Source organism: Protopterus annectens, chromosome 8.part0, assembly GCF_019279795.1.
Source record: "Protopterus annectens isolate FY-2018-M chromosome 8.part0, PAN1.0, whole genome shotgun sequence".
Taxonomy (NCBI): Eukaryota; Metazoa; Chordata; order Ceratodontiformes; family Protopteridae; genus Protopterus; species Protopterus annectens.
In genome coordinates this window covers 1627633674-1627646997 of record NC_056741.1, presented here as the reverse complement: position 1 = coordinate 1627646997, position 13324 = coordinate 1627633674, and the positions used below count along the sequence as shown (strand labels likewise).

Genomic DNA, 13324 nt, shown 5'->3' with positions numbered 1-13324 from the left:
ACTGTAGAATTATTAGATGTATCTTTATGTATGTTGTCAACGACATACTCAAGGAGAATTGGGGGATTCTCTGTAGTTGTCCTGATCTTGTAGAGGTTGTTGGGACCATACCTAAATTCAGCTTTCGTAATAACCTAACCCTCAAGAGACAACTTTGGTATAAAAATGTAGGGGTAAATGTTAGTTTGCCTATATCATCATGTCATGGTACATTTTCATGCAGGAGCTGTCAAGCCTGTTCTTACATTTATTCTAAACATATATTTAAGCACCCTTCTTTGCATTACACCATTGATTGCTCTTTTTATGCGGACTGTAAAACCACAAATGTGGCATATTATGCTTTTTGCCAATACTGTTATGCTATTTATATTGGCAAAACAAATCTTTTTCGTAAAAACAGAATTATAGAACATCTAGGGGACATTAGACATGGCAAAGATAGTAATGCATTAGCCTCACATCTTAAAATATGGACAACACACTTTTAGATTCTTCGTATTAGAGACTATTCATCTGGGTATTAGAGGAGGTAACATCAAGAATATTACTGAAGTTAGAGAACAAAACTAGATCTTGGAATTACAGTCTTACAGAGCCCTTGGTCTATGATACAGTCTCTCTAAAACCAGCTCTGAGGGCACTATCATTACTACATTGATCTGCATGCATTATTTATATTTTATTATATAGAGTTTTTATCATATTTTATTTATTACTGCTGAATAGAACTTTATGTTCCCTCAGCAGTTTTGAAGTCATAGGAGAGAGATGGTTCTTTATTGAGTTTTACATAGGAGTAACGTAGCAGAGGAAGTGCTTTTTTCTGTTATTAAGTTTTAATTAGATAAGTGTAAGCAATAACATAGAGCTTTGTAAGTTATTTTGTTTGCTGTTTAGAAATGTTTTGAAAGGGTGGAGTTTTATATTTATTTAAAGAAGGCTTTGTGTTTGCTTGTCTGATGCAGTATTGTGTTATTAATGCAAAAGCGCTTACTGTCAATAAAGTTGTAGTTTTAATTTTATAGTGAAGTGCCGTTTTGTGACAAAAGTTCTTTCACACTGCTGTGCAAGTTGTGGGGATTGTTTTTTGTTGTAGTTCAGTCCATCTCCCAGAACATTTTCTGCTTTAAGGATTTAGCTTCAAACATTTATTACAAATAACCACCATCCATGTAATTATGCATGTAGTAATGAATTCCATTCAAAGCATTTGAAAACTGGAACTTGCAAGTAGGAGCCAACATAAAAAAATGAACCATGTGTCTGCATTAAAAACCAAGTCTGCTCTCTCCAAAATGTTGGAAAATAACAATGAGTTTTTCCTGATGTACATGTCAGTGTTTGCCACAATCCTAGGTAAGATTATACTTACTTTACTTACTACTGTTAAACTGGTGGCATAAGGCAGTAGCATCAGGCACAAGGGACCTCATATCTAGAATGACAGCACCACATTGCATCTTGTTGGGAACACTAGCAGAACAAGGAGTCCCCACTCATCCTAAATCCATATGGCTTAAAATTATTTTGCAATAGAATCATATCTTAAATGGAGGAAAAAATGTGTAGACAGATAGGAAAAAAACTGGACATTGATTGGACATACTGTATTTCCCCAAAAATAAGACCGGGTCTTATATTCTTTATCCCAGCGAAACGCACATTAGGCCTTACTATTAGGGGATGCCTTATTTACCCGCACCGTACAACAATCTACCTTTATTCATTTATTAATGTACAAAAATTTACATTAATGAACACAAATCAACATTTATTCATGTACAAAAATCGACATTTATTCATGTGCACAAATTGACATTTATTTTGTATTTTTCTATTACTGGAGAACAGTTCTAATAATGAGTTGACAGTTGTGTGTGAATTCTACATAAACAGTGCAAAAAATTTCAAGTCCAGAATATCTGCACCTTGGCTTTCACAGTTATTCAAACACAGTCATGTCATCTTCTTCTGGGACATATAAAAAAAGTGTCCAACCCCAGAATTTTGGCCTGAATTTCTTGTGACTCCATTCCCTGTAGCACCATTGGCCCTAGTCTGTCAAGCCTAACAATTGAGCTCTCCTTAAATGAGCACTGCTTCTCCAAAGTAGCCTGCTTTTAGTGCATTGGCAGCACAGCTGTCAGTGATTTTATCCCATTAATTTTTCACCCAAGTCACGACCTCTTGCAGGCTAGGCTTTACAAAGTTTCCATGCTGATTTCTCTGCATTCTATTTTCAATGTAGTCATTGAGTAACTTGTGCAAATCATCCTTGAATGGCTCATTTATTGCAATATCAAGAGTCTGGAGATAGGCAGTCATTCCTGTAGGAATTATTTGATCTATTCTCCTCCTTGCTTGGAATTTCTTCATTTCTTTAGCACGGTGAATGCTGGCTGAATCCCAGACTAGCAGACCTCTTTCACCTCCTGGCAAAACAAGTGGCATTATATCAACCCACTTCCTTATAACTGTTTGCGTGCACCAGGCTTTTTCAGTTTCAAGAATGTAAATGCCTGAAACACATTTAATCTTATCTTTCTTGCCTTTACTAATGATTAGAGGTGGGGTTTTCTTTCCATCTAGAAGAATTGCCAAAATGCAGGTAACACGTACACTCTCGTAACCAGTGGAGAATGTAGATTGACGAGGCACCCCTCTGATCAATTGAGATCCTTGGCCCATAAACACTGCAGTTCCATCCATAGCAATCATGTTTGAGAGTTGGTATTTAAAAAAAGTCAATGCCATCAACAAAGGACTTGAACACAAGTGCATGTTTAATAACTTCAGCATCTTCCAGCTTGAACAGTGTTGTTGATCTTCTTAGAGACCATTCATATCGCTGAAGGAAGCCATCCAGCCAATGTTGTGATGCTTTGAATTCTTCTGTGGATATTTCTACTGTGGTGCTATTGCAAGGGCAAATGCTTGAATATCAGCCCTGCACACAACCAAAGCCTTTGCTCTCCTGTTAGCAATCTACTCACAGATGATGTCTTCAATCTCAGGATATAATGGTTGCCGACCTGATCCACACTTACACTTCTTAGTGTTTCCCTCGTCGGCCTGTTGACTGAGGTTAACGTATGCTGCTCACCATTTTTGGACTATTCGGAGATCCAACTTCTCTTTACAGAAAGCAGTCAGGTTCTTTCCATGGGAGTCCTCCACGATTCCTTTCTTGTACTCGACGGAATAGCTCTTTCTTTTTGCACTCATCTTGTTGGGGGGGGGGGGTTAATTGAAGTCTTACTTGACCGGACTGGCAACACAAAATGGCACCGGTTATGAAGGGACAACACTACCACAGCTGCTCATTACTGTGAGCACGTGCTTCCCATGTGTTGTCTGTACTTTGACTGATCAAAGAACACCTGCGTGGGTTTATGGGCCAAGGATATCAACCGGCAAGTGTGAGTGATGATTAGGTTACAGTAAGAATCAGAACTGGGGCTTATATCATGAACACCCTGGAAAAACCATGCTAGGCCTTACTCCCTGGTTAGGTCTTATTTAGAAAGAAATCAGAACTAACTACTCTTAATAACTGAATAGCAGTTAAAACATCATGAAATATGGCACAAACTCCAAAAACTAAAATCAAAATACTGAAGTCTATGACAATTTTATTAAAGCACAGGCACTTTTCCACTTACTTTAAGGATACTAACTTTCAAATTATGACCAGGGGGTGAATTGCATCCAAATTAATTTGCCAAGTTACTACAAATATCATTAAAAGAAATTTGCGCAGGAGTTTTTGTAAATCAGATGGTTCAGATTTTTAATGCAAAATTTAGTTATAGGTGGTCACACGACTTGAGAATATTTTTTTCTTTTATGACTTTACGATGAGACCACTTGACATTTTCTTTTACAGGGATGATCCAGATGCCCTGTCTAGTTAAATAGCTATCCCAGAGTCAGACAGCAGGCAAACAGAGGTAAGAAGGAATCAAACCCTGTCCACTTGATTACAGGAAGCAGCGTGTTAACAGCTCCAAGACTTAATACTCTCATGACTTGTTCTTAAGAAATCTAGATCAGTAAGAGACACAAAAATTCAGTGTTTTAAATAAAAGTGTTGTCTTGGGGTTTTACCAACTAATTTTAAATAATAAAGTTACACAATTATGAACAAACTCCATGTAATAAGGTGCACAACTAACAGTATAAGTATGTCATAATAATAGAATAAATTCCCATAATCTCACAAGCATATTTATAACAAGAGTCCTATGTGATGGACTAATGTCTTAATCTGCAGACTTCCTCCATGTTCAGTTATTGCAAAAAATAGTCTATGATTTTAGTTGCACATTTAGTTACTGCTCAGAACTAAGGTCCTCACTCAGTTTTATGTCCCCAATCATAAATAATTTCTTGAATGTAAACAGATTCAACACTCTAATGCATGTAAAGAATAGAGTGTTACTTTATTTATGTAAGTTTTATTTTTCTATTTATGGGTAAATTATTATAATAGTCTGGAAAAGTTTTCTGCAGCAGAAGCTAATTGTGAATATTATTTACACTAACACTAATACCATTGTGTTAAGCACCATTGTAAAGCTTAAGACCATTCACTCAAACGTTTTTTTCTCTCCTCTGCAGTTGAACACCAGCTATTCCCAGTTCCTCTCCATTCGCTGGGTCTACCAGACCTGGGTAAGCCTCCCCTAGGCTCATCCTGCTCCTAGTCCCAGCCAGTGAGGAAATCAGGGATGCTGTTTTACCATCCTGCTGCATGGCAGGAGTGTGTCCAAAGTCCTGTTCTCCTTACCACTGTGCAATTGCTGCCCTTGGGAGAAGCATGTCTGCTTCCACACACATGCAACCTTCTGACTGGGCATGTCACTGCTCATGGTGTTTGGCACTAGCCAGGCCTGTATGCTGCATATCACAGCAAGCCTTTGGGCTGCCTCCCTTCTCCTAGGGTAGATGAGCTGATCTTTGCTGCTTACTCACCCCCCCCCAGGACCCCAAAAGCATTCATGCTGCTAACCGAACATGGGTCGTCTGGGGTGTAATAAGGACCAATATTGTCTCAAAACATTTAAATTTGTTTACATCAGCCTTTCTTCCAAACCAGTCTGACCTTCATTAGTCCTGGTCCTTTTATCCGGGGCACAGTAAGGACCAATATTATCTGGAAACAGTTATTAATGTGTGTACTTCAGCCTTTCGTCCGAACCAATCTGACCATCATTTCTTCTGCTCCTTTTTTCTCAAAGGATCAGCCTATATTAAACGTATTCCTTTGTCTGAAATTCTGTGAAGCCATTAGTAGAAGGGTTCTTCTAGCCCAGCTAATTTATAGTTTTTCCCAAGTGTCTGGAGCTTAAACACTGATTGTAAAAATTTCTCAATCCAACTCTCACCCCAGCTGATATGACTTTAGTCAACATGGGGAGGGGGGGGGGGCAAATGGGTCAGAAGGGTGAGAAAATACATTTGATTAAGGTGGAGAGGGACAATTCTAAAAATACTGTAAACTGATCACATATTTATTTTTATTTTAGGAGACAGCATACACACACACATTCAATCACAATGCTGATTCAAATGGCAACATGGAACTCATAAAAGTCCAGGCCCACCAGACAGAATGGTCAGATGCATAGAAAACAAAACAAACGTGTTCAGACATCTGCTAATGGTGACTTCAAAAGCTGCAGTTCTTGGAATTTTTTTTTTGTTCTACTCAGACTGAAGTTCTACCAACCATGCTTCATCCTTAATGCATGTTCTCGCTTTTGCAACCATGCAATTATACTAAGTAATACAGTGCAGGAAGTGTGCTGCCATTGCCAAAAAATTTACAAGTGTGCACTATATGGTTGCTGGCAGTCTTACCATGGGTTTTTGAAGTGGATCTGTTCAGACCATACAGTGTTTTATGTCGAGAATATCAGTCCTGAAAAGGGGGTTAACTTTATAACTTGATCCATGTACCATGAAAAATGTCCGTTTTCCCTTCTGTCTGCATCTACATACTTGCACAAGCAACTTACTCAATGCCCAATAAAATGTTGTAATCTAAATGCACTGGAACTAAATTCCACTGGATAACTTAAAAGATGATTAGGTTTAAATAAAGGGTTCTAGGAAAATGAATATACATTGGGTTTAATTAATGGGTTTAATAAATGGACCTTATGTTGTGAAGTAAGTACATGTTATCTAACAGATGCTTTCAACGATGGGACATTTTTCTGAAAACCTACATATAATAACAAGCTATGCCTCCCCCACATGGGAAAACTTAAAAGTTGCTTCTGCAGGTATTTCAAAGGTTCTGCATCACATTACCTGTTCCACTCATGGTACTGTGTACTTGTGCAACGCTGAGAGGTCCAATTGATCCTGGTGTTGAAACCTAGAAATAAACAAATATTATGTAATGTAGTGTAATTGGAAACACAAAAGTTCAGTAGGATAAAATAATTCTCCGCAATGTTATGCAAAGCACCCTTTCCAAAGCAAGCTGTAACATGAAATATTCAAAAGGCAGCACACTGACTGATTTAATACAATTAACTAAGTATGCCTACTAGAATCAGTGATCCTTTTCACTGGTGTAACTCATGAGCCAGGAGTAAAAACAAATTCAGTAAAAAGAGGAGGCATGCAACTCAGACTTATAACTCTAGTATTATAGCCAAGTGCTACCCTTACATATATTTAAACCCTGACACTACATTCTGAAAAATGTGTTTTTTTTTTTCTATGTGCATTAACCAAATAAGGAGGAGAGATATTAATGGCATTACAATGCAAATTTCTGTACTGGTTAATTTTGAATCTAATATCAATAGTTTTTGAGCATACTTCAGAAAAGAGTTGAAGCCAAACAGAAAGAGAAATTAAAGTATGAGCAATCACTGCTGGCTTGTCTTGTCTACTATTAACTACTAAAATTTTTTCTGTATTCGTTGAACATGAACACCATCATTTTCTATTATTAGGAAGTGCAGTCTGTAATACCCAAGACCTAGATCTCTTAAAGCAAGTTGCTCTTACCAGTCTGGAGTTGTATATGGGCTGTTTTAGAGAGCCTGATATAGGACAATTAATTCTTTTTTCCTTTTGCCGCCGGTTGCAGAACCAGACTCGTACAACTTCCTTCTCCATAGTCAATTGCTCTGCAATCATGGAAATTTCTTCAGAACTGGGCTTTGGGTTCTATGAAAAAAAGGGACACACAATGATAAAGAAAAATCCGGACCCTAAAGTGAAACAAGTGTGGTTTCCATAATCATCATGTTTGCAGCACAAAGACATGCAATGCAGTTATAAGCCATCAGTAGATATTAGTGTTAAGACCAAAACTGTCAAAAGTAGAGACAGTCCAGCTACATCTAAGAAGGATAAACAAGTTTAACTGGTGCAACATATTTACCATGTTTTTTTTCCATATTTAATGAGAGTTCTAGTCTACACGTATTCCCATTGTATTTGTTAGTATGATGAACTGTACAACTCCACTGTAGAAATGTTTAATATCTACTGCTAATTACCTTCATTGTTGAAGCATCAGAGCATTTTTTCTGCACATGCTTGATTAGATCATTCTTTGACTGACTCACTCCCATCGATTGACCATTTATTTTCCCTACAGGCTGGCTTTCAGCACATACTTTAGAACATTGATCTTGAATATTCTTCAAAAAGAATCAAGCTGTTCATTTTACATCTTGGAGGAGCAAGTTAATCATGAGTACTATGATCAGTTCAAAGCACAGAAGAATAAATTATTAGTCTAAAAATTTCAGTCAATTTGTTTTTGAGTTTCTGTGGAGTTTTCAACTCTCACTGTATGGTCTGCATTTGGTATCTGTAATGCAGATTCTCACAAGTAGGATAAGAAGAACAAGTTTACGATGTGCTACTAAGAACACTATTGTTCCGTGTTTTGCATATTTACAGTGTACTGTTATTTATTCTACAACATGTGCTGTTAAGAGCCCTGATGTTTGAAAGACTATATGTTTACAATGTGTTGGTATTCAATCATTTATTCACACACAGGGACACACTCCCTATCTCTTCATGTGTGACTATGGCCAGTTTAGAGGATTTCCAGCATGGGGAGTGGCGAACATTGTGAAAATTTGCAAAACAGGAGGAGGACATGACTGTAAGGCAGCACAACGAACTGGTGCAGTAATGTGCTGCCATTTAGATTTACTTTTGGGACAAGTTATCTTTAACTGTACAGTTTTTTGTGTGCCAACATTTTCGCCTCTCTTCCTGTCTAAATGTATGTTTTTTATGGAAAGTAAGAGGTGAAGGCTGACTGGATGGTGGGGTGCAGAAAGTTAATGTTGGTGGCCATTTCCAATCAAGAAAAAGTTTTTAATGTTCACAGTCTGTAGTTAAGTAATTCCTGCAATACACACGGAGTAAAGAATAGATTTGTAATGTCCATCTTCACTAGGTCAGTGCAAATGCTTTCATCTGACATTAGGACAGATGGCCAAACAAGTGGAATATAAAAATTGTCATCTTTTGGAAAGTAGACTGTATTAGATGCCCAGAAAAGGCAAAAGGTAAATACCAAGTACAGTACATCAAACCAAATAAAAGTACTGGAATAGTAGGATTCACTGATCTGGATGATATTTGTATCTTCTTGAAGGGTGACAAAAATTTAGCTATTTAATTAATCCAGTATCTGAACACCACCACAGACTTTTTTGAATTTTATTTTGTATTTAGTACAGAAAAAATTCCATTTTTGGATGTGGAGTTAAAGATACTCAGAGATATGTAGCTAAATTATTTTTAGGAAAAGCATATATTCAAATTCTTTTTTACATTTTTCTAGTGCTCATCTGTTCCACCAAAAACCTTCTGTAGTGAAAGAGCAGTTGGTAAGGGTGGCCAGGATGATATCCCTGGAAGAAGATTTTCTGAGTGTAATAAATTAAAGGATATTTTTTAGACAATGTTATTCAACTACCCTAGTAGATGACCTAATTAAGGAAGTACATGGAAAAAGACTTGCTGGCCATTTTTAACCTATTTTAAGCAATGATTCTGTTGTTAATACGGTCACCTTTCAATCACCTTTATTGATGGCAGAAGGTAGGACAAATAATTTTTGTCTAACCTTTATAAATCAATTCAGCTTAGATTCTAATATTTTAAGAGACATTCTAATAAAGAATTGGCCCTTGTTACTGGATGATCCTTATGTGAGAAACAAAATTAGGCAATCGGCCCACTTTCATTTTTTAAGAGGGGTCCCAACCTAAAATGCATCTTGGAGAAACCATTAGTTCTCTTTGGTTCCCATGTAGGCATGTTCAAATATGAATCATGCCCATATTGTAACTATATAGTTATTGGGTGAACATTTTCTGTAAGGAATCAGAAATATAATATTCAACATAAATATAATTGTAACTCTCGAGATGTGGTCTACTTGGTGACATGCCAAGCTTGCAAACGTTTTTATGTGGGTAAAACTGAACACAGTCTTAGAGAGCAAATTTACAAACACATTTATAGTATTAACAAAGGTAAACTTTTGAATGCTTTAGCAAAACAAGTCTTTTCAAATCCTGACCATTACTTTAAATTTAAGGTAATTGATCATATCGATTTTGATATTGGGGTGGTGTCTTAGTATTAAAATTAGATGAGCAGGAGCTCCTTTGGCAAGTGAGATTGAACACATTACTAACCAGGTTTGAATGATTTATGTTCAATTACTTGTTTGTTGAAACTTAAAAATTTGAACAAATGACTTAGAATTTTATTTTCAGGAACACAAGCATTAAATATAAATTTTTAATACAAGTTTTGGGTGGGGATTTTTTATGTTGTGGATATTATTGTGTTTTTATTTACCTCATTTGTATTTATAAGTGGTGGGGGGAGCGCGTGCATTTGAATACTTACTGCACATCATGAGTTCTTTTGAGAGTTTATGGTCATGTGACTTAAAAGCAGGCTATTTAAACGTCGGTGTTATTTTTAGTCTGATGACGGTGTTTTGTTAACTTTGAATGAAAGCGCTAACTATATTAAACGTCTAGTTGGTGCCTTGTACATGTGCCTTTTTTTGATTTTTTTTTTTTTAATTTTATTTAGCTGTTTTATTGTAAGTTGTTTGGTTAGAATTCACTTATTTAAGGGTCACAAATGTGCTGAACCAGCGGGTAGTAGACCAGGCAACCAAGATAAATATGATGGTGGATTTGAAGTAGACATCTTTTTTTTTTCATTATAAAAAGAAATTAAGTCTTGTGGCCTCTGTCATAGTACCATACGAGGCAAAATGTAAAGAAACTGTGGAAACTTGAAAAAAAAAAGTTTATGGTTCTATGTTGTGCTTTACCAGAGCATAAGAGAAAAGGCAGTGTTTAATACTGCTAGAAAGATACGACAGGTGTTTCCTGATTTTTTTTTCTTTTTGCTCTTTTTGTGCCCTATTGCCTGCAAACATCAAATAGTCTCTTGGCCAGCTTGCCTACTCTTTCCCCATTACCATGGTTAAAACCCATCTGAGATTAACTGTTACTGAGGTGGCTTTCAGGAATAGGTGATTTATTTGTTTTATGCCAAGCCATAAGAGATGAAAATGCTCATTCACATCCAAGGGTTGGATATATCGCAAATGTCCTTTATGATATACGTCACATCTGTGTGGCATGATCAGCTGGCACGGACACCTTCTTGACAAGCATCACCATGTGATCCCCAATCTTCACCAAGGATTACATGTAGGTGTAAAGCTCATTATTCTTTGTCCTGCTCTATGCTAGCTCCAACAGGTTCCTCTATGCAGGGTCCAACAGGTACCTGAGCCACTTGTCAGGCCCATGTTGCCTGGGTTACAGCTGGGGCTTCTTCCCTCTATACAACTAGTTCTGGCAAAGCATTTCTTTCCGTCTTCTACTGACATTATAAAGGTGTCAATGTAAGTGGGCTGCTTGCCTTCTCTTAATTATCTTATTTTTTTGGAGATGTTCAAATGATTGACACCTATGATTCCTAAGGCATGTAAGTATGTTTTTTTCTAATTGCCAAGTATTTACACGTGTATAGGATATACGAGTGTATGGGTATGTATGAGTGTGTGGGTATGTATGTGTGTGATTTATCTTTAAATATTGCGCGCACACACACACACACACACACACACACACACACACACACACACACACACACACACACAGGAGATGTGAATTTGGATGAAACTGTCTGGTTGGCAGGTGTGAGAAATTGCACAGCTGTTGAGCTTGGGGAAGGTGTCTTTTCCCTGATATTGTGCAATCTCAGAATTAGTATACATAATTAGCAGGGGTTATGGGGTAGGGTGCAGAGTGTCTTGTCCCACTCAACAAAAAAAGATTTTTTTTCTTTTAATTTTCCACTTCCTATACCACGATTAGTCCTATTGTGCTGATGTAGTCCCTTTCCCTGTATTCCAGACACTTAACCCCTATCCTTTTTACTGCCACACATTAAAAAGTTAACTTCTCACTGTTCTCCCCTATAATATGCATTTCTCTATTTTTAATGATCACTCACCTAATTTTACCCAGCATTTCTTAATACACATTACCCTTGTCCTAGTTATTTACTAGTTAACTTCATTCCTTCTGTTGACTCCATGCTTGAAATACATTCTTCCATCCTTTTCAGCTCACCCCTTCTACTGTACATTCTAGTATTCCAATACTCATTTTCAAGGCATACTGAGGAAATAGCTCTCATCTGTCCAGATTTTCACAGAAAGACCAGATTTTTGCCTCATTTTTGGTGGGTTCTATAAACTTTTACTCAGTGTTACTAGAGCAAACAGTCACAGAGATGCCCTGCTCTCCAAACAAATGGCTAAAACATGGAACTCTACTCCCCAGCATATACCTTCACACAGCTAACCATACACAATACAAAAGGATCCTCAAAAATCACCTAACAAAAAATGGCTTTGCTCCTGTACCACACCAGGATGAGAGAACAAAACACTTCCACACCCCTTTCTCCCATCTGTTGATATGCCACACCAGGATGACAAAACACTTCCACACCCCTCTCTCCCCCATCTGCTGATACCCTACTTACATATACCTGAACAATGTCTTCTTTTCCTATATTGTACTTAAAGCAAATAGAAATGTTTTTATGTTCTGAATCCAAATCTGCTTTGCTAATGTTCTTTATCTTAAATTTACAATTATGTGATCCCTTGTATTTTATACCACTGAATTGTCTGGTACACTATTGAATTGTATTGTACCCCACAATGACTTTTGTATTTGTGCAGTTAATCTACAGTGTTGTAACATGGACCTTTTCTCCCCAGGCTTCCACTGCAAATGGGCCCCCGGTCCAGTTGTACAATCGCAGTAAACAAGTGTAAAATAAATAAAATTTGTGGTTTTCTGGCAAATCACTGAGGACCGAGGTCACTAAATAATGAAATATATTTGCATTTCAAACTTCACAGCCTTCAGAAAGTGCTTGCTAACACAATTCCTGTTATTCTAGCAACTTTCTAAGTTTAGAAGAGCAATATTTCAGATATGTCCCTATTTTGGTGCTTTTGATCCCCTAATTATTTTATTTTTTTTTCAGATATATTTTCCAAAGAAGTTGCAAGTTATGCTTAGGGTTGAAACACTTCTGTACAATGTTATATAAGTAACTATATCCTTAAAATACAATCATATAGAAAAATAGAAAGAAAACATTTTTCATTATACTAGCTTGGCTTATTTACTGTATTTAAAGTGCTTGCTTTATCTGTAGATCAAGCTCAAAGCTGTAAATGGAAAACACGGATACATGTCTATTTCACAACAGCTTTATACTGTACTAATACGTTTCCACAACAGATGTACAAGTGAACACAAATGATATACATTTAGGCTATAATGCTTCCTTATACAGAGACGTATGTGATGTTTGCACAATGCCCAAATAACATAACGAGGCCACCTTTACTTACATTTCTCTTCTGCAGTAAACCACACAAGTTTTGGTGGTGCACATATTTTAGAGTAAAACACAATAGTTGCTAGTGCATTTACAGCACAACCCTGAGCTTGCTCTGCTGCAGTGAACAATTTATCTTTAGTACCTACTGACACATTGTGAATTAACTAGAAAATGTACTTTCCCCACAAAGCGCCCCTTCGCTTCATTACTGTCCACATCTATGCTGACATTCCCACAGATGTTTAATTGTGTTGTCAAGGAAATAACTTGTTTCCTTGCTGCACACAAAGTTGATGGCAAATAAAAATGCTACAATGTTCATTTATAAAAGGCATGTCAGTATGAATGACAAGTTCAA

General features: G+C 36.9%; 1 protein-coding gene across 3 annotated transcripts in view; it reads right to left on the bottom strand.

The window, feature by feature from the left end:
- The window catches only part of POU2F3 (POU class 2 homeobox 3), a 479623-nt gene that overhangs the window by 35238 nt on the left and 431061 nt on the right, over window positions 1-13324 (bottom strand). For all 3 annotated transcript variants that reach the window (XM_044081151.1, XM_044081152.1, XM_044081154.1), the window contains 2 exons: window positions 7033-7194; window positions 6322-6388 (listed from right to left, as the gene is read on the bottom strand). In XM_044081151.1, the coding sequence (XP_043937086.1) occupies window positions 6322-6388; window positions 7033-7194 (229 nt within the window). The remainder of the gene's footprint in view (window positions 1-6321; window positions 6389-7032; window positions 7195-13324) is intronic.